The following is a 23862-nucleotide window of genomic DNA, read 5'->3' on the forward strand; positions in this document are numbered from 1 at the left end:
ACTCCTAGTTTTTGTTGTTGTTGAAGATACTTCTTTATGACTCTGAATGTTTAGGCTCTCTTTCTGGCTGTGTACGTTTCATGTTTCAGGCTGAGCAACAACAACCTGCAGGATTCAGGAGTGAAGCTGCTGTCTGCTGGACTGGAGAGTCCTCACTGTAAACTGGAAACTCTCAGGTCAGGATACAGCTGGTTGTTGATCAGTTAAATCCTGATTTAGGTTCATGCTGGTGCAGAAGTTCAACATCTGGAGGATTTTCCTTCTTCTTCTTGAGTTTCTGATATTTTTCTATCTCCAGTCTGTCAGGTTGTCTGATCACAGAGGAAGGCTGTTCTTCTCTGGCCTCAGCTCTGAGCTCCAACCCCTCCCATCTGAGAGAGCTGGACCTGAGCTACAACCATCCAGGAGACAAGGGAGTGAAGCTGCTGTCTGCTGGACTGGAGGATCCACTCTGGAGACTGGACACTCTCAGGTATGGACAGACAACAGGAGCTTGTCCAATATCTATACTCTTTGGAGTCACAGTAAACCTCAGAGGATGAACCCTCCTCTATCAGCTGGTTTACAGTTTTAGGTTTTAGTGAAATATATCGACAACTGTTGATGGATGGATTGTTGGTGTAAAGTGTAGAGAGAATAATCTTCTGTGACTGTGATTATTCAGAGAATTTTAATATGTCCAAGACTTTGGATTCAACTTTTGTTTCTTTTAAAAGACACTTTCAACTTAAGTATTCTACATTTAAGGCAGAAAGAATGAGCAGATTTATAAACAGTGATAAAATGACATGTTACAAATAAGCTGCTGCTGAAATCCTTTATTGGTTCCTTTATTCTCTGGTAACCTCAAAGATTTATCTAAGGGTTAACTTTCAAATACAGTCTTTTCTGATATGGACTAAGCACTTTACATCATTAGAGCCTCTATCTGGAACATGTAAATGAACACAATCAACTGAATGTGGAGGTTAGACTGATCTGTGAACAGTCTGAAAACTGTTTAGTTGTTGATGTGTGAATGTTGGTCAAACTGTTGATGTCAGACAGTGAAACATCAGAGACAGTCTATACTGATGAGTTTCAGTCTGTTTCTGTGTCTCACTGATAAACTGATGAACTCTGCTTCATGTTGAACAGCAGTTAGGACTCATGTTGGATAGAAAATCATTCTGACTGTGTTTCTTCCTCCAGGATGGACCATGGTGGAGAGCAGTGGTTAAAACCTGGTCTGAGGAAGTGTAAGTTTGACTAATGATGATAAAACATCAAAGTGTCAGTTTGTGCTGGACTTCTGGTTATGGCGCTGCTCTCGGTGGAAGCGTGACAGAGCTCTCCCGTGTAAAGTTTGGAGAATAACAGTCGGGTAGTCAGAAGAAATTGTGTACAGCTTTAGTGAACAGCCACTTCAGTGTCTGAAACCACATTCATATGAACCTTATACCTGTGTAAAGACTACTCATTGAGATATGAAACGTAACCAGTTAGTGTGAGTAGTTATTTATTAGTATTTATTATCAGTCTGTTTGTTTAATACAGTACCACAATAAACAAAGGTTTGCACAGTAGCAGAATGTTTACAGCATTAACAAGAAAAAAAATGGCTACAAGTGCAAGTTACTTGGTGGAAGCATCAAAGAATGTCGTCTGTTTTGAAGGTGGTAAATCAGTCTATCACTCTGTTGTGACTCAGATGCTGAAGCTCGACTTTTTCAGTTGACATGACTGCAAGACTGTCTCCCCTCTCACTCACTGTGCTCCTCTGCCCTGACTCCTACAGGCCAATAGGGCTGGTGGATTATTATTGTTATTATTATTATTATTATTATTATTATTATTATCTACTGATGATAATCATACGTGAATGAGCTCAGCTCCTGTTTCACGGTGTGCATCCATGCGTAAAGTGAGAAACACAGCTGATGCTCCAGAAGGAAGTCACTCCAAAGATATGGTAAAGAGAGTCACACTGAACTCTAGAAACAACCAGGACCTTCACAGGGTATTTCAGACTAACTAGCTATAGCTAGCTAGCTAAGTAGCAGCGCTCTTTTACAGCTGGAATGTAACTTTTGACCCAAACAACAAAGGAAAGACGTGAGCAGAGATTGTCTGTAGTGTGTAAGCCAGGTTTTTATTTGTCAAACATGGAGCATTTCATTAATTACATGGGACTTTCTGCTGTTAGCTGGAGGCTGGAGCTAACTAACTGTTACTACCAGCAGTGATGAATACTTACTTTAATGAAAAACTTTCTTATATACATCCATCCATTCATGTTCTTCTCCTAACGGTGTTCTGTTGGGCTCTGTGTGGCTGCGGGTACCGAGCCTCAAGCAAGGTCACAGGGAAACGTGGACTGGATTATCAGTCATGAGGTCGTTCTGAACAAGTGGAATGGATTGATAACAAGGTACCAAAGGGGCTCTCTCTACCGTACACTACGAAGTGAAGGGAAACTGACAGAGATATGATCACATTTAAGTCCTTAATGACAGGTTAGATGATTATTGATTTAAACTGATCCCAGCCGGCACACGACCGACCTTCAACGTTGAAATATAGGTGAAATAACATCAGTTGTTGCGTCAATGTTGAAACAATGTTGAAACAACGTTTAATGCTAAATGGTTGTAAAAGGGTACGTAGACAAACATTGAAACAATGTTTAATGTTAAATGGTTGTAAAAAGATCAAGAAAATCAATGTTGAATTATAGGTGAAATAATGTCAGTTGTTGTGTCAATGTTGAAACAGTTCTTTTTTATTTATTTTTTTATTTTTTTATTTATTTATTTGTGATCGTAGTAGACAGTAACGTTACAGTAGCCCACACAGCAGCACAGACTCTTCAGTCTTACGGACCTTCGCGGGGTTTAACCAGACGTTCCACGAGTTCCACCAATCAGATGCATCACTGTGGGATTGTGGGATTTTTCAGGATTGTGGGTAATGAAGTACTTATCCAAGACATTGCGAATAAAAGGCATTTATCTCAAAACAAGGTTAGTGCCCCATGAACTTTTGGTGTCTACATGAGCATATACAATCGCTTAGTACAGCCGTAGCTGGTTTTAAGTCAACCATGTGCAGTTAAGTTTTGGAGAAATTGCATTGGATTCTACTTCCGGCATCGGTTGTGGGCGGGACTGTGATGCTCTATTGCGCACAGCAGCGGGAAAACTAGTTCTAGGCAACTACTGGACACTACGCTGCAGCACAGCCGGCTGAAGTAAGTAAGTGATTTCATTAATGGTTTGATTTTGAGTTCATTTTCTTTAAACAAAAAGTATTAACATAAACGTTATTAGCTATTAACAATAACGTTATTTATTCTAGCTCGTGAGGCGCTAATTTACTAGCTAGCTAACGTAGGCTAAAGTTAGTCAGTCAGCTGCCGCCTTCTAGAGAGTTGAACGAATAATGCTAACGTTAACATTAGCTACTGAAATTTAAACCAGTCTGCGTTTCTCTATAAAGTCTCATTAGCTAGCTAACGGTAACGTTTCTCTATAACGTCTCATTAGCTAGCTAACGGTAACTAGCTATGAACTTGCTAATTAGGCGCCGCTTACTTAACACAGTGTGACTGATGGCCGTTATTTGGAAGTTATTTGAATGCTTTAATTTGACCGAAAATGTATTAACGTCAACATGACTCTGGGTCTGTCTCAAATCGCGTACTTCTGCACTTACAATACCTAATTTGAGTACGTGAGGGCGTTCACACTGAAAATTCCAACGAGACTCATAAAGGTCAAAAAGCTGAGTGTGGAACGCTGCACACTAAACGGCAGCCATCTTGGCTACGAAGCGGAAGGGGAGGGACTATCAACCCAATTCAAACTTGCGATAGTGGCGGCTGATATCGGCGGCAGTGATTTGGAAGCGGTGGTGGAGCAGTTTTACAGGTCCATACAGATGTAAGTTATAATATGACATTTAATGAAAATGATCTATATTGCTGTTTTACACGTAGTACTATTAAATTGCTGCTCGATATACGCTCGCGGTCAAAATCAAAATACGGCGTTAGTCATTCGTCATTTCCAAGTATAGGCGTAGCACCCGATTTGAGACGATACAACCTTTTTGAAAATTACGCTCTACGGACGTAAGTGCATAGTGCATGATATCGAAGTGTACTGACGAAAGTACGCCATTTGAGACACACTAACATGTGGTTTTAAGCTAGGCTATATTTGTTAGCTAGCTAACATCAGCTAATCGTGTGTTCAATTCTTCAGGAGTTCTACTGAGAAAAAGGCGCGAGCGTTAGCTGGAGAGGGCAGAACATTTTAAGGTAAGATACGCAACAGTTTTGAATGCTATTTTTTCTAGACTATGATGCAGTGTAATTCCATTACTTTTAGTGGTAATGAGCATGTAACGAAGTATTTTTGTAAATCAAGTAACGCAATTACAGTTACTGAAATTTAAATTTACTATACTTTTTTTTTATTTATTAAAGAAAAACAAGCAAGGTGCTTACAGGACAAGGACAAAAACACTGTAGTCTAAATTCATACTGTGTGTTTTTCAGAACTCTTTCAAATGCCTTGATTGCCAAGATGAGTATGAAAGGGGGATCGGGGAAGCTGTCATTTTCCCAGTCACGGCTCTGCAAGACCATCTGTGGTAAGTTTAAATTGAATATCATATTTTGGAGCTATATCGTTTTGTGAAATTAACAGTGTAAACAGAATTTGTGATACATGTGGTAAATGGACTACACTTATACATATACACTATATTACCAAAAGTATTCGCTCACCCATTCAAATGATCAGAATCAGGTGTTCTAATCACTTGGCCTGGCCCCAGGTGTATAAATTCAAGCACTCAGGCATGCAGACTGTGAAACAAGACATTTGTGAAAGAATGGGCCGCTCTCAGGAGCTCAGTGAATTCCAGCGTGGAACTGTCATAGGATGCCACTTGTGCAACAAATCCAGTCGTGAAATTTCCTCGCTCCTAAATATTCCACAGTCAACTGTCAGCTCTATTATAACAAAATGGAAGCGTTTGGGAAAAACAGCAACTCAGCCACGAAGTGGTAGGCCACGTAAAGTGACGGAGAGGGGTCAGCGGATGCTGAAGCGCATAGTGCAAAGAGGTCGCCGACTTTCTGCACAGTCAATTGCTACAGAGCTACAAACTTCATGTGACCTTCAGATTAGCCCAAGTACAGTACGCAGAGAGCTTCATGGAATGGGTTTCCATGGCCGAGCAGCTGCAGCCAAGCCACACATCACCAAGTGCAATGCAAGGCGTCGGATGCAATGGTGTAAAGCACGCCGCCACTGGCCTCTAGAGCAGTGGAGACGCGTTCTCTGGAGTGATGAATCACGCTTTTCCATCTGGCAATCTGATGGACGAGTCTGGGTTTGGAGGTTGCCAGGAGAACGGTACATTTCAGATTGCATTGTGCCAACTGTGAAATTTGGTGGAGGAGGAATTATGGTATGGGGTTGTTTTTCAGGAGCTGGGCTTGGCCCCTTAGTTCCAGTGAAAGGAACATTGAATGCTTCAGGATACCAAAACATTTTGGACAATTCCATGCTCCCAACCTTGTGGGAACAGTTTGGAGCGGGCCCCTTCCTCTTCCAACATGACTGTGCACCAGTGCACAAAGCAATGTCCATAAAGACGTGGATGACAGAGTCTGGTGTGGATGAACTTGACTGGCCTGCACAGAGTCCTGACCTGAACCCGATAGAACACCTTTGGGATGAATTAGAGCGGAGACTGAGAGCCAGGCCTTCTCGACCAACATCAGTGTGTGACCTCACCAATGCGCTTTTGGAAGAATGGTCAAAAATTCCTATAAACACTCTCCTCAACCTTGTGGACAGTCTTCCCAGAAGAGTTGAAGCTGTAATAGCTGCAAAAGGTGGACCGACATCATATTGAATTCTATGAGTTAGGAATGGGATGGCACTTCAGTTCATAGAATGAGTAAAGGCAGGTGAGCGAATACTTTTGGTAATATAGTGTAGCTTTTATCCAAAGCACTTTACAATGAAAGACTCTCCTTCACCGATTCACACACCAACGGCAGTTACTGCCATGCAAGGCGCTATCACGGCCCATTGGGAGAATTTTGGGGTTCAGTGTCAAGGACACTTATTCGGTCTGGTGGACGGTCTGGCCGTCATGCAATCCCTCTGTCAGCCACTATGGCGCGAGGGCGCACAGCTAGGAATGCGCCAGGGATGCGCAGGGCCAGGAACACACACACACACGCGTGCAGTGCAGTTCCACGGGCCATCCAAATGCGCCACCCCTAGTGTTCTCCATGCATTTTTTATTTTTTTTCCTCAAATCAAAATAATACGTATGCCATTATTATCTTGTTTTGATTTGGTTTTGAATACAATTTTGTTGAAATAGTTGTGTTACAAGCTTGGTACCTAAGAATCCTGACAATGGTGACAACTTGTAGTTATTACATCTGCTAATTGACTATCAATGAGGTCTTGCAGCCAAAAGTGTTAAAGGTTGTATCAACGATTTCTGGCCCAAAAAAGGCCCAAACATAAATGATCACATTCATCTAATCTTTCCTAACGATCCACTAGCTGCCTGTCCCATAAGCAGGCCGTCAAAAAAACGCGTCTGTAGGCAGCCTAGGCTCTGAGATCTGTACATAAAAATAATTGCTATCAACAAGTGTGCACCACCCACTCAAAGGCAAAACAAAGTGTTCCAACCAATAACCGACGAGATGCGCGTTTAGGAGAGTTTCAATTGCACGGGAGGGAGGGGGAGGGAGTAGCGAGCTAGCGTTCTGTTTTGTTTTAACATCAACAGAGTGACGTGGCCATTCTTTTTGTGTACAGATCTCGGAGCCTAGGTTGCAGAGACACGTTTTTTGACGGCTTGCTTATGGGGCAGGCAGCTAGCGGATCGTTAGGAAAGATTAGATGAATGTGATAATTTATGTTTGTGCCTTTTTTGGGCCAGAATTCACTGATCATATCTGCAAGCATGTTAGACTACCCAACAGGTTTAAATAAGTGATCACAACCACGTAAAACGCAAAAACATGAGGTACCTAATAATTCTGCACGCACTGTACTTACACTGACCGCGAGCGGACAAGCGCTTTACAATGACCTCTCGTTCACCCATTCACACACACATTCATACACCAATGGTGGCAACTGCCATGCAAGGCACACACAGATCCATACACTATGCAAATGGATATTTTTGCTTGTTCACAAAGGTCCTTGCGGCTGGTTGGTCGAGCGCAGCTCAGTTGGTAGAACGGGTCGTTCAGTGATCAGAATATCCCTGATTCAAATCCTGGAGAATGTCCACAGGCTTTTTCACTAGTTTTTGACAGTAATGGTTTGTTGTTTCCTCTTTAGATGCGGTCTTCAGCGACCATAAAACCACCCTGACCCAAATAATGGACATCATGGCAAAATTCTTGAAGTATACACCGGAGAGGGTGGGCGTCGGAAGATCCCTGCTGTTGCTGTTGCTGAATGATTCGGATAGATAATTTATGTTGTAAAACAAAACAAAATAAAATAATGTAAAAACAAAATAAGCTGACTGGTTCTTGATGGAGGTGTTTATCATTTTTGTGTGTGATAGGCCTACTGCAAGTTGCATAGGCTAATATCGGTAAAATGTTGAAGCAATGTTGCAATATCAATGTTTATTCAACGTTGATTTCTAGTTGAGGCTTTAACCATGTTGGATTTGCGTTGTTTCAATGTTGTTTCAATGTTGCAATATATCATATTCACCGTTGACAATGTTCACCTATGTTGAAACAATGTTGCAATATCAACGTTGATTCAATTTGCAAATCCAACACATAATTCAACGTTGATTCACCCTCTGTATATAACGTTTATTCAACGTTGAATCAATGTTGAAATGCCAGCAGGGATATGCTGGACGCTTTATATTGAATCGCATCCGTGGTGGATGTGGGTGTTTTCCCGGTGAGAGGGTTCAAACCCAAACCTTTTCTACAGTTTCTGAGCAATTCCGCTCAAACGCCTCACTACAGTCGCTCAGTTTCTCAGGCCGCTCTGTGTCTGCGCTCGCTGCCGCTGACTCCTCCCCCCTCCCTCCCGTTGCTGCTTCAAACTGACACCGGCTGATGATTGGCTGTTCTCGTCTTAAGTCCCGCCTCTCTTGCTGTATTAGATTTATCGTTCAGCTCGTGCCGAGGAGGCGGGAACTAGCTAGGTTCATAGTTGATACCGTCACCGCCCACCCAGCTGTTGGTCCTTTTCTGAGAGATGGCGTGATTTGATGTGTAATACCCGCAGTGGCGGGAGGGGGAGCTCTGAGCCCCATTGTTAGTGAAACCGCGGGAGAATAAGACATTTACATCTGCACTTTCCAGGTACTGTGAATGAGTATTTATGCTTTAGAGGTTTTTAAATAAGCTTGACATGTGTTTATGTTTTGTTGATATGTCTAGTATTTAGGGTATTATATTTCTCTTTTTAGACAAATGCTAATTACTAACTGGGATATTGTTTAGCAGCTAAATTGGGTCATGTATGTGGCATGTAATGTATAAAGCAGGGGTGCCCATTATGTCCATCACCATCCGGTAGATCAAGAAGGTAGTGCAGGTAGATCGTGTGCCATTGAAGAAAATGTTTTAGATGTTAGTCTGAAACATTTATCTGTTGCACCTCCAACACAAACAGCAAGACAAACCTTCATCTTTATTTATTTTACTTTATATTTACAACATGTCCTCAGTTCAGCAGCACACATCCACAGCCACGCACAACTTCAACAACAACTCAACACTACCGTCTTTCTGAAAGAGACAGCTAGGGCTGGGTGATATGGCTTAAAAAAAAATCTCAGATATTTTCACACCAAACACGATTTTCGATTTTAATCGATTCATTTTTTTTCTATTTAAAAACAAACTACAACTGACAAAGAAATTGCTCAAAACAAATGTACTCTTTATTTTGTTCTGATTTTCCTTTATGCAGTTTAATCTAAATTTCTCCTTGGGGCATAAGTGTAACAGGAAACAAGCTGCTTGTAAACCAGATGGCAGGCCCTGCCGTTGTAAACAGTGAAAATGGAGCTGATCAGTTTTCTAATAACTTCAAACTTACAGTGACACAATGCACCTTCAAAATAACTTAAAATATAAATAAAATTGTGTGTCCCTTTTTGGTCAAATAAATGCAGCAAAAATGACAAAATTAGATTACAAAAATACATACAGCAGTTGTATTCATAAAGTGCAAACAAAACTTTAAACAGTTTTCCTGAATCCCTGAAATTGTAAACGAAATGAAACATCTGCATCCATTACTTTAGTTTCATTCTTCTTTTATGCATTTTAGCCAGGAAGACAAGCCTGTCTACTACCTCTGGCTTGAGGCATGCCCGGATACATGTAACACTGCCCCCTCCCACACTGAAAAGCCTCTCTGATGGGGCACTTGTAGCAGGGACAGACAAGTATTTTTTGGCCAGATTACTGAGCCTTGGGAAGTTTGGTTCGTGACGCTTCCACCACTGAAGTGGTTCAGTGTCTGGGTCTACCTCAGGGGTCAGTAGGTAGGTTGCCAGTTCTGTCTCTACTTTCAGTGCCTCTGATTGGTGACAAGATGGCTCTGGCACTTTCTTCTTGAGGAAAGCAGCTAAAGCCATTTTCTTATTGGGTGGAGGCTGTGCTTCTCCTTGGCACACCTGCACAGCTGGACCAGGCTGCTGTGCAGGTGTACAGAGACATCAGCTCAGTGACGGCTCTTTTCTTGACCTGTTCCACCTTGTCTGGGTCAATGTAGGTCCTACAGAACCTGGGGTCCATCAGTGAGGACATGTCCAAAAGTTCATTCTTCACAGGGTCACTGTATTTGTCATCAAGGTACCGCATTATGTTTCTTTTTATTGTCTTAGTGAGTTCGGTGTCTTCCTCCACTGGCTGTAGGAGATTGGTTTTGAACAAATGCAGCACCGGTTTAATGTAGGAGACACTGACATAAGCCTCCCCGGACAGGGCGTCTGTAAATTCTTGGAGTGGTTTGACAGCTTTATTTACAGACTCTAAAACCTCCATATCTTGCCAAGTGGGCACAAGATGACGGCTTTTCTTGTCGGAGCCCAGGACACGAACTATGGCCTTCTCCTCTTCAAGAAATCTCTGGATCAGTTTTTGACGTGAACCCCGTCTTGTCGGGGACTCTGTTACCAGCTGATGAGTGGGTAGACCAAGCTCAGCCTGTACTTCACCCATCTCTCGTCTTTTCATCCAACTATAGGAAAAGGCAGCAACCGCCTTTTTACAAACTCCAATGTTACGATGGGTTCGTGGGTCCTTCACACCATTCTCTGTACAATAAAGAAAGAAAGAAAACACAAAGAACATTTTTAGTGTCACTATTGGTCAGTGTAAAAACAAGTCTTTTTCACATTTCCACGTTCTGAATGCACACTAAAGGCGTACCCACACACGCACACATGTAGACACACACACACACCATATACCATTATGATTAATCATGCATGTACATTTTTATTGATTTCATTAAATTGCATTAATTTAGCTTGTCTTTAGCATTGCATTAATTTGTTCTGAGCATGTGTGTAAAAACACATCACTTGAATGCATAGCCATTAGACTCTTACCTAAAGCATTGTGCAGTGGAGGTTGGGCCACTCATTGACTCTCAGAGCTTTTATTATGTTGGTGCCGCTGTCTGTTGTCATACAGATGAGTCGTTTTTCATCAAGGTTCCAGGAGCTCAGTGCATCTTTTAGCCCGTGTTCAATTATTTCACCTTTATGGTCCTCGGGAAAGTAAGCTGTTTGAAGGCAGACGCTTCGCAGAGTCCAGTCGTCAATAAAATGCACCGTCAGACTCATATAGGGCTGCATCGTTCGACTGGACCACAGGTCCGTTGTGGCGGAGTAAAACGACGCCCCCTCCAGCTCTCTAGCGATCTTTTCACGAGTACTGTTGTACAGGCAAGGCAAGGCAACTTCGGCAAATATTTGGCTTGGTAGCACATACCTGGGGTCGAGAACTTTTAGCATGTTAATAAACCATGGCTTTTCCACAGTGTATATGGGCACCATACCTCCTGCAGTATATTTCACCACTGCATCTGTGTTTGCTTTCCACCGGGGCCCTTTCTTGTCATAGGGGATACAGTTCGAAAAACTTTCCAAGACTGTAGTTTGTTTTTTTGCGGTTGTGTTCGAACTGCGGTCTTGTTCGTGTCGTTGAGAGGCACACACCTCCCACTCGGCTGCATGCCTCTGTTTAAGATGCTGGAACAAGTTTGTAGTGCTGCTACCTTTGGTAGCAACAGCTTTTAAACACACTTTGCAATGTGGCGTTATTTTTTTCTGTGTCTGACACTGAAAAAGCGAACCAGTTCCAAACAACGGATGTAACTGTGCCTTTCTTTGGAACGAGCTCTTCCCTGTTGACGGTAGAGCCCGACCGATAAAGGATCTTGAAGGCCGATACCAATACAAATATTTGTTGGTTTTAAAAATCGATATTCCGATATATCGGCCGATTTATTTATTTTTTTCTGAAACACGTAACAAAACATTAACAGATTTCCCTAACATTAGTTATTTGTAGTTATTTATGAGTTTTAACTAAAATAATATGATAATGCATCCCTTTACCTGCACTTTTTAAACCATTTTCAATCATCAGTTGTTGCCTGCCTTCTAAAACCTACTATTTAGCGATCTAAATCCATTATGTGACTTGTTAATGCTGCGGCTGAACAACAGTCTGCAACGCACACTTGGCGTCATTGGATTTCACGTAAAAGAAAAGCTAACTTTTATGCACAAGCTACGTTTGATACTTTTTCTCTATGTCTAAATGATCACTCCTCACAAGTCTAACTTACATTTTACAATGCAGGGACTGTACCTAGAGATATGCTAGTTACAAATACCGTAATCATTACAGTACTTTATTTAGGCAGAATAAGTTTGTTGTGGTTTCCAAGCTCATTAATGTTAACGTTAGCGGTCTTCCACTGATAGTGGCATTAGCTAGCTTTGTGGTTAGCTAGTCTATGATGAGCCATAATTTAGCAATGGATAACGTCATACTGCAAATTGTAAAACATACATTTTCAATATAACAGGCCAAGGAGAGATGATACGTCTCATTGCTATAACTGTCACGCTATTAAAGAAATACTTCAGTCACATTGTCAAGTTAAAAGGACAGTCAGTCAACTACACTGTAACAACGTAACGTAATTAGCTAATTCCGCGTCACTCTCGGCTTATTTAACAGCAGCAAAACTGGACACGATGGACAGAGATGAAGTTTTTTAGTGCAAACCATTGGCCCATAGCCTGTTATGAAAGGAACTACTGGAGCGCTGGTTAAACCCAAATTACACAAAAAGAACTTATTGAGTTGAAATCATTTGCTGACAGCTTGGTCCCCCCCACTTCAACAATCCCACCTGCGCCCCTGCATCCAAGGTGCAGGACGCCCAAGTTAAACTACACATGAGACCAGGAAGTGGAATCCAGTGTTCAGCCTGGTTTGTAACGTGTTGATGCTCCGGGTACGGTACGGTCGTACGGCGCAGGCCAAGCGGGGAGATTTTATGGTCACGTAGCGTTTGTTAGCGATATGGATTGATGCCTTTTGGATTCCAGACTTCTCCTGTCACATGAACCTCGTTGTCAACTTGGGAAATGGACAAGATGTAAGTTTAATGATTGCTGGCTTTGTAAGGTGGAGTTGGAGAGAAGCTTAGCCACGTCTGCTAGTAGTATGCTTCAACATGAAGTAGCAGGCAGGAGACCAAGTGGAGGGATTTCAGCTCAATACATTTATTAACCAGAACCATATAAAGCAGGTCTCACGGCTCATTACAGAACACTATAATAACAGATAATAAAACGTTGGTGGACTGGAGCCTTCACCAGCGTCCACATTACGGAGATGATGGAGGAAGTCAAAGAAAGAGAGTGACACCTGCTGAACTAAGAGATGAAAACAAAGGAGGCGCCGCCGTGTGGCGTAAACTGGTACTGCTCCATGTAAAACTCTGGCTGTTACAGTTTGAGAGAAATGATTTGGTTGATGAGCTGAAACGTGCTGAACAATCTTCTGCTGATTCATCATCATAGAGTCACGTGCACGCTCACATCTGTTTGTGCACTTTATTTCATATATTGTGCAGATGTAAAGCATACATGTATGTTCTTTGTGTTAGTTCATTTGTTTTTTAAATCATTACTTTAACAGCTCAGAGATGTTCAAGGAGCAACCTGTTGATGCTCTTTCTGCTCTGTCAGCTCTGTTTCTGAATAAAGGGTTGGAAATTAATGCTTGTTTTGTCCGACTCATCGATTAATGGAACAAATAATGGATGATTAAAATAATGGTTAGTTGCAGCCCTAGCGGTAACGTTGTGATTGAGCCAGTTGGTGAAACCTTGTTGATGTAAAGTTGAGTAGCTCCACTGATTTATTTTGTTAAGACCTGTCGTTCAGCTCAGGTTTGTTGCTCCGGTTGGAAGCTCGGTCAGAGCGGAGATTCATCTGTGGTGTGCGGGCAACACACACACGATGGCGAGCCAGACCCAGTGACCTTTGTTTCTCATCATCCTCATCTTCATCGTGCCAGTGAAGTGATCCACTGCAGACGTTGGACTGTCGGTAACTCGCTGCCAGAGAAATAAGAGGATTGAGATTATTCTCAACTCACTTGGCACAAGGGATTGTAACATCTAATCCTGTGTATTAATGAATGTGGGTGGTGTGTAACTTTATTCCAGTTTAATTACTGGCGTTCTAATGTTATTTCCATCAGCGCTGTGCTATGATGACGGTGTTGTGTTAGCTCCACGCTCATTTAAAGTTGCTGCAGTTTTTGTTTAACGAGGCTGAAAATATTCTAACTTGTCCCTCAACTGATCTGTTTCTGCCTCTGATCCTGTCATCATCCTCTTTGCTCTTAAAAGTGGAAGCTTGTGCTAAATTAGTTTCATTCTATTGAAAATGTTCAAGTGTTTCAGTTGAATTCAAATGTGAGAGCGCCTTGTTGTCATGGTGATTATTTTATTCTATGTGTGTTCTGGTCATTGGAGCAGATTAAACATGCTGCCTTTAATATGGCTCCTAGGGGTCCTAATGTTTTGGCAGTCTGTGTGATCTTCTAGCACCTTCTGTGTTCACCTGTGCTGTGTCAGCTGGTCAGGGCCCGTTGCCATGACTACACGCTGCACATGATATTCTAGATGTTCTAAAGCATTATCTTTTCTACCCTAGGATTTGCCCTCTGAACAAATGAACACAACTCAAAAACTACAAGTCCCATCAGGAAAACCAACACATTGTGAGCGTCAGCCGTCTGTCCTCTACCATTTAGTGTTGCTCCCACGCACCTACTGTGAAAATTGTGCCCTGGGTGGATTGAGAAAGAAGGGCAAGGGAAGGGATTTTACAGCAAAAATGGGTCTGACTTTTCACATCCACACACATGGAGAAAAATGCTAAAAGTGGTGGGAGCACTCCTCGCTGGGTGGAGCCTACAGTCCAAAGCGTTGGTCCTACAGAAATCAGAGCCACACCATCTGATGAAGGGAATGTGCTTTAACTTTGCTCTGGAGAAGAGAAGTTCCACAGCTAAAGACAAGCTAGACACGTTTGAAGATCTGGAGGACATTTAGTTCTTTTCTGGAAAATAATAATATTGAAGTAGATGAATGGAAAGATGTAGGACTGTCAAATGAGCCTCAGTATGTGCCTTGGGGTTGGCTTGTTGTGTGTTTGGAGAATCAACAACAAAAAAACAACAGTCAGTTTGTGTTTCAATCCAAAGCTGATAGTTGTGGTATTTATTCATTCAAACATCACTGACAAGAGAATCCTGACTAAAAGGATCATCATTAAACTTTCTATTAATGAACAACAGATCAGTGAGGAAAGAAAGAAGAAATCCATCAGATGTGTCAGATGATAAACTGCAGCTGTGTTGTGTCTTTTTCTCTCCATCAGATTTCTGTCAACTTGAAGTGGACACAAACTCAGTCAACACAAACCTCAAACTGTCTGACAACAACAGGAAGGTGACACATGTGGAGGAGGAGCAGCCATATCCTGATCATCCAGACAGATTTGATCGTTGGTATCAGCTGCTGTGTAGAAATGTTCTGACTGGTCGCTGTTACTGGGAGGTTGAGTGGAGAGGAAATGTTTATATATCAGTGAGTTACAGAGGAATCAGAAGGAAAGGAAACATGGATGACAGCAGGTTTGGAGAGAATGATCAGTCCTGGAGTCTGATCTGCTATGATCGTCATGGTTACTATGTCTGTCACAATAACAGATCAACATCCATCTCCTCCTCCTCTGTCTCTAACAGAGTATCAGTGTATGTGGACTGTCCTGCTGGAACTCTGTCCTTCTACAGAGTCTCCTCTGACAAACTGATCCACCTCTACACCTTCAACACCACATTCACTCAACCTCTCTATCCTGGATTTACAGTCTGGTCATCTGGTTCCTCATTCTCTCTGTGTTCTCTGTAGGAAGGAGAGTCTTTGAAGTGACAGCAGCTTCAACTCTGAGCTTTAAGAGCTATTCCACTGAATCTCGTGAGCACGAGAAAGTATCTCGTGAGCACGAGAAAGTATCTTGTGAGCACGAGAAAGTATCTTGTGCGCACAAGAACGTATTACATGCTCCTGGGAGATCCACTGCATTTCGGTTTGGTGTTTCTGTGTCAAAATGACAGTACAGGAGTTAGTTCGGCTATATTTTAACCTGGGACTTCATTATAAGGATATTGCTGCTTTACTTGCAAGTCGTCACAGTCATATTGTGTCTGAAAGACATTTAAAACGAATTTTGAAGTCTTGTAGTCTGTTTCGGCGCAAGGGATACATCGCTTTGGATCGCGTAGTTAATTTCATTCATGAACAGTTACAAACATCTGGCCAACTCTGTGGGTATAGGTGGATGTACACGAAATGCAAGGATAATGGATTACACGTCAAGAAAGAAGAGGTACGCTTAATTCTAAAAGAACTTGACCCGAGGGGTGTTGAACTCAGAGGAAGGAGATGGCTCCATCGCCGAAGCTATTTTGCAAAAGGGCCCAATTATATTTGGCACTTGGACTCTTATGACAAACTGAAGCCATTTGGTATCTGTATCAATGGCTGCATTGACGGCTTTTCCCGGAAAATTATCTGGATGAATGCATTTACCACCAGCAGTGACCCAAAAATCATCGGAGGCTACTACATGGAGGCAGTCCAGAGATTAGGTGGTTGTCCAAGGATTGTCAGAGGCGACCGGGGCACAGAGAATGTTAAAGTCAGAGACTTTCAGCGTTTTCTCCGTCGCCACATTGACGATGGTTCCACCATCGACAGCTACATTGAAGGGGCAAGCACAACAAATCAGCGAATAGAGAGTTGGTGGGGCTTCCTCAGAAGGGAATCAATGGAATTCTACATCTCTCTGTTTAATGATCTGAAGGACCGTGGCTTGTTCGATGGTGCATTTTTGGACAGAAGTCTAATTCAGTTCTGCTTCATGGGAATCATTCAGGTACGAATGTATCATATTGTTATGTAAAACCTACAATAATAATTAATAATGAACCGCGAAAATGGCTCTAACGTTTTTTTTTTTTTGAGCACGGAGGCGCTGCGCACCGGTCTGCCATATCGTCACATCATGTCATTGTTTGTGTTCACAAGTACAACATATTTTGTTTATTTCCCTATCATTTCTTCTTACTTAATCAGAAAAGTCAGCATTTAACACAGTTTATTTCAAAACGTATCCAAGGCCCACATGAGAATTACAAATTGCATATCAATTAACTTTTTTTTACGTTTTCTTACTTTATAATATACCGTTATTCTAGGACGAATTAGATGAGACCATCCATGTGTGGGATTCACATGTCATCAGACCATCGAAGAATGACCGGTTACCCAGTGGTCGACCTCGAATCATGTACATGTTCCCAGAACTCTACACAAGTGATGACCGCATTTCCCCAGTGGACAGAGCTGATGTACAGTTGTGTCAGAGTAACTGCACATTTCGACCAGCAGTGCCATGTGACACAGACATCTACAACATCTGCGACATTCTGATGGTGGAGTCACAGCTGCATCTTCCAGCTGATGCTTATCAAGCATTGGATTTGTACCTGCATTTGAGGAATGAGATAAGACCAGCTTTCTAATTTGAGATGGAACTACATCTGTATCCATCTAAACTGAACACATGATCAGACAGTTCTTCTGCAGTCCACCATGCTTTATTCACCAAACACTCTCAGTTGTAAAGTTTTCCCAGGAACTATGTTGAACCTATATTTTGAATTTTGGATTATTTCTCCTTTGAAAAGGACTGATCAGTCACTATGTGCACACTGACTGTTACAGACATTAAGAACATTTGCAGCGATATTGTGCAGTTTTTCAAGGTAATGAAGCCTGTGCTTCATTGAATCAGTCTGTGATTACCTCTGATTTTTCAAATGACAGAGTATTAGCTCTTCTCAGTAATTTGTGCTGGAATTACAGACTTAAATTTGTTGTACAGCATATAGGAGTATTGTTATAGATGTTACTTTGCCTCTACATCAGTCATGAACAGGAAATGAACAAAATCACAACAAAGAAAAACAACATGGCAGGACATGAAAGAGAACTTTTATTGTTATTAAACAATATTGACTGTCTGTTACTGTCTGTATGTTTAACATATGAGGCTCCAACAAAAACAGCCATGGGTAGCCATTTGAAATGGTACTGTATGTGCATCGAACAAGTATTATTTTGTTGAATGCTGAACTTCTTTCTTAATAACATTTGCATAAATCATGCACATGATAATATGAAAATGAAAAGGGATATTCACCCATGAGAACAGACTTTTCTGACTCATCAAAATGATTAAACTGTCTTCTGGACTTAAACAAAATGTAAAGTGTGCTGACAAATATTACAGCAAAACAAATACAAAATAACAAAACCAAAAATTTCACAGCTGTTTTTTCAGTTTAAAGTGTAATAAAGCAATGTCATCAGATTATGCATCTGATTTTATCTCCCCTCCTTGTAGAACATTTTTTTTCTCAGTTGTAATACATGAACAAATACAATTTTTTAAATGTAAATCTGTAGAAACAGTTTGTTTCAGACAAATGCCATAGCTATGTCAGTAGAAGAGGAACAAGTGTAAGATCCCTTACATTCACTACACAATGTCCATTGTAAAGCAGTCGCCAGACAGGAGATTGTCAAACTCTTGACGAAACTCAGGGTATGAGCTGTAGGTGCATGGTAACTCAAGAACTGCTCCACATGCGTGTGCTACTGGCCTGCGACTTAAACCACACAGTCTATTAAAAGTTACTTTGATTGTGTCTGTGCACAGCACAGTGGACGCTGTGCAGAAGCGTAAGAAAATCTCCAGTTTTCTTTGGTTGATGCTTCTCACATACCGTAGCAGGTGGTTGAGAGCTGTCTGCTCTTGTGGATTTAGGCTTTCTGTTGATGGCTTTATCATCTGGGCTACTTTCTTGTTAGTTGGCCGCTTAGACTCGTAAAGCTCCATTATGCTTTCTTTGGTTATGAGTGTTGGCACAGCATTGTGAATGCTGGAATGGAAACAGTCAATTATGAACTTTGGCTCTTGAAGAAGAGCTTTGTGTGCCATTGTTAAAATGGCAGCTCGTACATCGTCTTTAGAGGGCAGGCAATGTGAGCCCATTCTTGAGAAGACGTCGAGTAAGTCCTCTTCAACAGTTTCATCAATGTTGCCCTGTAGTGCTTTTTCAAGTGATGCACGCTCATTCTCTGAAAGAAATCTGGCAAATGACATCATCAAGAGTTCTTCATCCACTGAATCAATTCCTTGACAACAGGCAAGAACAAAAGCTGGTGCCAGTCTGATTGGTATGATTTTTTGGTCCAGGTATCCTTTCAACCACACTCTTCCAAGAGCTTGCCATGCCTTCTCAGAATAGTCTGGTCGTAGTCTGGGTACTCGTTCATCTTCCCCCTCACACTGTTCCAAGAAATGTTTCCAGAACGCGGAGTATACCTCTCTTGACACACCATCGCTGTCCACAGCTTTCTCATTTATAAACTCCATTTTTATATTAGCATTCAGTACTTTTGGTTCCATGAAGATATTAAGGACATCATCAACTATGTATACCTGCATACTGTTGAAGTCATATGGATTCCAGGGAAGGGTGGAGTCTTGATTATCAGCATCATCACCACAAACGGGTCCAAAGTTTACTTCATCATCCTCAAGAGATGCTTGGCTGGCAAGGGCAAGGGGGGAATCTGACTCACTTAACAACTGGTCTGCATCTTGATTTGACACAGGCATTAAACGGTCGTTTTCAGATCCATGCCTGCTTGTTGACTGCTGAGTATGATTGCCAACATCATTGGAAGATGGTGGATGCAGGACCTCTGTGTTGCTCATCTCAGGAGTTGCTGGTCTTGATTGACTGATTGGTTCTCCTCTCTGTTGATAATTAAATGAAAAAAACAAAACAAACATAGAATTATTACCTTATCTTTGTTTTTGCATCATCTGATCAAAGCTGTCCTGTGTGTTATCACATTCATGTCATTAAACAATCTTGCACCTGAGCAGATTCTTTTGGTATATGCATATTGAGTTAATGTGGCATTGAACTCAAACTCTTTTGCCCACTTCCATCATCTTAGCTGCATTTAAAATTTGCGATGGATTTACATTTGTTGTTTGCAACAAAATCATGGTCTCTTAAACCCCATCTCTGTATCCTCATAGACTTCACAAGTTCTCAAGTTTGAATTTTATCTTTGACATTATTTTTTTTGTTTCAATTTCATATTTGATATTTTGATTTATAATTTTTTGTTTTTTTGTTTAAATTTTAAAAAGTATTGTTTGACCATTTTGGCACAAATTAATCTCATTACAACACAAGTTCCATACTGTATATCACAAACTGGGTCCATAAAATGAAATACTGGGGCTTACTTTTTCATGGTTTTCCTGCATTGAGCCACTGGGTGCTGGATCTGAATCAGTGGAGCTCTCTGGATGATCCACTCGATGATCAGTTCCAGTCCTGCAGTGACGACGTCTCCTGGTTTTGTTCCTCAAGGATCGTCTGTGCATTGTCCTAGTCTATAAAGAAATCAGCAGATCAGAAAATTATAGGCATATACAGCCATGATTGTCCAACTGTTCAAAGCAAGTCTTTCTGAACTTATTGTGATTGAACATGCACATAAGTGGAGACAGAAGTGGAGCAAATATGTTTAGAAAATTGTATTTACATCTCTTGACCTCTTGCAACTCAACTATCACCCCTAATTCAGCAGATAAATATTATAAAATATCTAGATCATATTTATTTTGCAGGCCTCATGTTCCTAATAGATTTGACATTGAGACAATAGATTTATCCTCAGAAATCACTGATTCTAGTTGTTGAATTCATGAGAAGAAAGACAGATAAACAACATGGCTGTAAGACTAAGATTATTTTGGCCAAATCCACAAAGAACGAACTGCGCCTGTTAATTGCACCAGAATTGTGCAGCATTTGCACCCAAAATCTGTCAAATCAATCTAACACAGATTGGTCTATAATGAACATTGAAAAGAGCACAAATGCCCTACATTGCATGTCTTTAATTAGCAGAAGTGTGCACAAACCAACTATGGTATTCTACATCTATAACATACTGACATTTTCCTTCATAAGTACAGCTACTAATATGAGTCAGGAAAGTTTGATAAATGTTAGATTAATGTCTGAATCATACAATATTGTTGTTCAGGTGTCACTGAATGTATGGATTTTACAGTATGATAACAGAAATGTGGCAGAAGATAAATTACCTTCACTGGTCTCTCATCTGTGGGCTCGAAGTGCGACGATGCATCAGAGAGAACTATTACGTCTTTAGCCTTGGAGGCTGTGTAGATACGCAGCATTCGCAGCTTAGTCTGCTCGTACAGCTGGCTCACTGTGACTTCAGGGGAAACTTCATTGTGACTGTAATCACGAATATCAAACTCGAAGTCTTCCACTGGGCCTTTGGATGAAAGTCCATTTGGAAAAAACAAGCTCTTGCCCATCTCCAGCAGTTCACCCATAGTTACTGATTTCTGGACTGACAGGTGCCGTGTTCCACCTCCATTTTTTGTTTTGATCTGGTGATAAGTGCCGTTATCAAAGTGGAGCCATCCTATTTCAACCCGCCGGGTCGCTTTGAGTGCATGTTTATTGCCAACAATACCAGAGCCTGCTGTGTCTCCGTTGGCAGGAGTTTTCCGTTGTTCCCCGAGCCTGTCTCTTACTCTCTGCATGAGAGCGGATTTCACTGTCTCCACTCCTCCTGACTAGGGGTGGGCGATATGGACAAAAAATAATATCTCGATATTTTTGGCGATTTTAACGATAACGATAATTAGACGATATCCATTAAAAATGTGTTTTTAAAAGTCTGAGTTACTTTATCACTGATAATAATAATGGGCACAATGTTGAATGAAAACAGTTCTTATTTATTTTCTTTAACATGTAAGTATTCAAGTAAAAACAATTCAGACAAAATACAAAATACCGATTGAACTAGTGTAAGAACACTGACCTCTGAGTAAACATGACTTTTATGAGAACTTATAGCAATTAAAGAGAGTAAAATCAACGTCTATCATTTATTTTGAAGTTTCATTTCCGTCATGACCGTGGATAACCTCGTTCACTTTAAAGTAGCGGCTGCACGCTAGCTAACACCCGTTAGCTTCCAAGCTAGCGCTAGCTGACACAACATGGAGCGATCAGTTTGTATGTTCGCCCACATCAATGCCGAGACAACGGATTATCTAGAGTATGCGGGAGAGGCCTGTGATAACGGCCGGGCCTCGGGATGCAAACAGCTCAGCTGTCAAAAAGCAGTCGGAGACAGCGGTGCGCCCTGCCGCTCCACTCCACTCACTCACATTCCCCGCGGTAACCATACCTGTGAGAGAGATGATGACGTGTAGGCCCACTACAGCAATCACGTGACGCCCTGCTGCAGCCAAGGGCTTCTGCTGCACGCACCTCTGAATGTGTGGAGTTTTAATGCGTGTTTTGGAGTGTTTTTTTCGGACTAACTTAAATACTCGATAATGTGAATTTGCACATCGTTAACACAACAATCACGATATTATCGCAGACGATATATATCGCCCACCCCTACTCCTGACTTTTCGTTTGTCACAGTTCTTTGACGACAAAATGCTCTGACTGCTAGTCTGTCCCCATACCGTTCAATATACTGTCCTAACTCCTCATCTGTCATAACACCTATGACGTTAATGTCGATCTGTAAGGCACAAGTAAAAAACGTTACAAATTACATTAACATAGCAGGTAGATAAAGCTAGCATCATTAGGCTAGCCATGTATTGTTTACTTTATGTCACTAAAGTTAACATTTATCTTTACCTTATCATCTTTTAGTTGGTTGATGACACTATCAGGTATATTTCGCGTTTCCAGGAAAGAGAATAAGTCCACTTCTGCAGCCATTCTTTGAGGTTAATGATCTTAATGAGCCTACAGGCATACGCTCAACTACATGTGCTTAACCGGTTTCTCGTGAGCACGAGATACTTCCATGTCCCTTTAGGGGCTCCGTAGATAAACATCTACTGGAATGAAATGTCTTTTCAGTTCCTGTGTAATCCATTATTGTAAATTCAAAAGTTATGAGGAAATGATCAGACAGAAGAGGGTTATGAGTAAATACTGTTAAACCTTCAGTTTCTATGTTAGGACCAGATCTAAGGTGTGATTAAAACTGAGTTGATCCATTTACATTCTGAGAAAAGATAATGAATCTAATAATGATGTAAATGAGGAGCTAAGGCTGGAAAGAAGGAGGAACATTTTCTTTTGAACTTCTTTATTTTTATTTTATTATTTTTCAACCTTTTTTTGAAAGAGCTCTATTTTTTATTTTTTGTATTTTTCATTTTCATTCACTGCAAAAATATTAATGTGTGTCAATAAACTGTCAACTGTTAACTTCATGGTATTGTACTTGACTAACTATTAGCAGGTCTCTGAACCTAGAGGGAATGTTAGTGTCATAGTGTGTTCTTCTGATCAGGCTAAAGGCTAAAGCTACACTGATCTGATTTACACTTTCAGATCTATAATTGTAAGGATTAATAAAAACTAGCTAGAAGACTGAACAAGTAGCATGTGTTACCTGTCCCTGCACTCTAACATTCTACTTTACCATGAAATATTCTGATTCAAATCCTTCAGAAACAGTATTTTGTTGCACTGCTGTGTGACTCCATATCATATCTATGCTTTAAATAGATTGGTTTCCTAAGAAATCCACAATATTTGAGTTCAAATCCACATTTTAGTTGTGTCCCTGGGTTTTCACTCAGTCCTGTTACCCAAACACATTACCCCATCTGACAAATTTGGACCATTCCATAAATCACATGCTCAACAGGAAGTGACATCAGTTGTATCTTCTGAAGGCCATGGGAAGACCAAAAGTTAGCTCTCTCAAACAAACTGGGGGCTCGTCCGGTTTACCTGGAAAGGAATAGTTCCACTGGAGGAACGTCTCTTACAGCCAGCGGCCGCAACTAAATAAAAAGGTGAGCAGAAAACCTTTGAGACAGATTTCTGCATGTCGTACGAGACATTTCATGGCTGTGAGAGTATGATCCAACAGTAGTGTTGTTTTTAAAGAACTAAAAACGCAGAGAATTTGTACAGATTAGAGATAAAAAGAGGAAAGAAAAGTGAATTGAGGCGCGGCTGGCACGGTTTGAAGGCCGGAGGGGTCTGAT

General features: G+C 41.2%; 1 protein-coding gene and 1 long non-coding RNA gene across 2 annotated transcripts in view; both read left to right on the forward strand.

Moving 5' to 3' along the window:
• LOC311499739 (uncharacterized protein) overlaps positions 1–23862 on the forward strand; it is a 350319-nt gene that overhangs the window by 279031 nt on the left and 47426 nt on the right. Inside the window, exons 17-18 of the mRNA XM_084560856.1 lie at positions 90–176; positions 299–472. Coding sequence (XP_084416982.1) covers positions 90–176; positions 299–472 — 261 coding nt within the window. The remainder of the gene's footprint in view (positions 1–89; positions 177–298; positions 473–23862) is intronic.
• LOC311499775 lies at positions 3705–7501 on the forward strand. The gene is made up of 3 exons (XR_014699466.1): positions 3705–4300; positions 4541–4635; positions 7374–7501. It is a non-coding gene; the product is annotated as an uncharacterized lncRNA (long non-coding RNA).

This window comes from Chelon labrosus (genome assembly GCF_963514085.1).
Source record: "Chelon labrosus genome assembly, chromosome: 14".
Taxonomy (NCBI): Eukaryota; Metazoa; Chordata; class Actinopteri; order Mugiliformes; family Mugilidae; genus Chelon; species Chelon labrosus.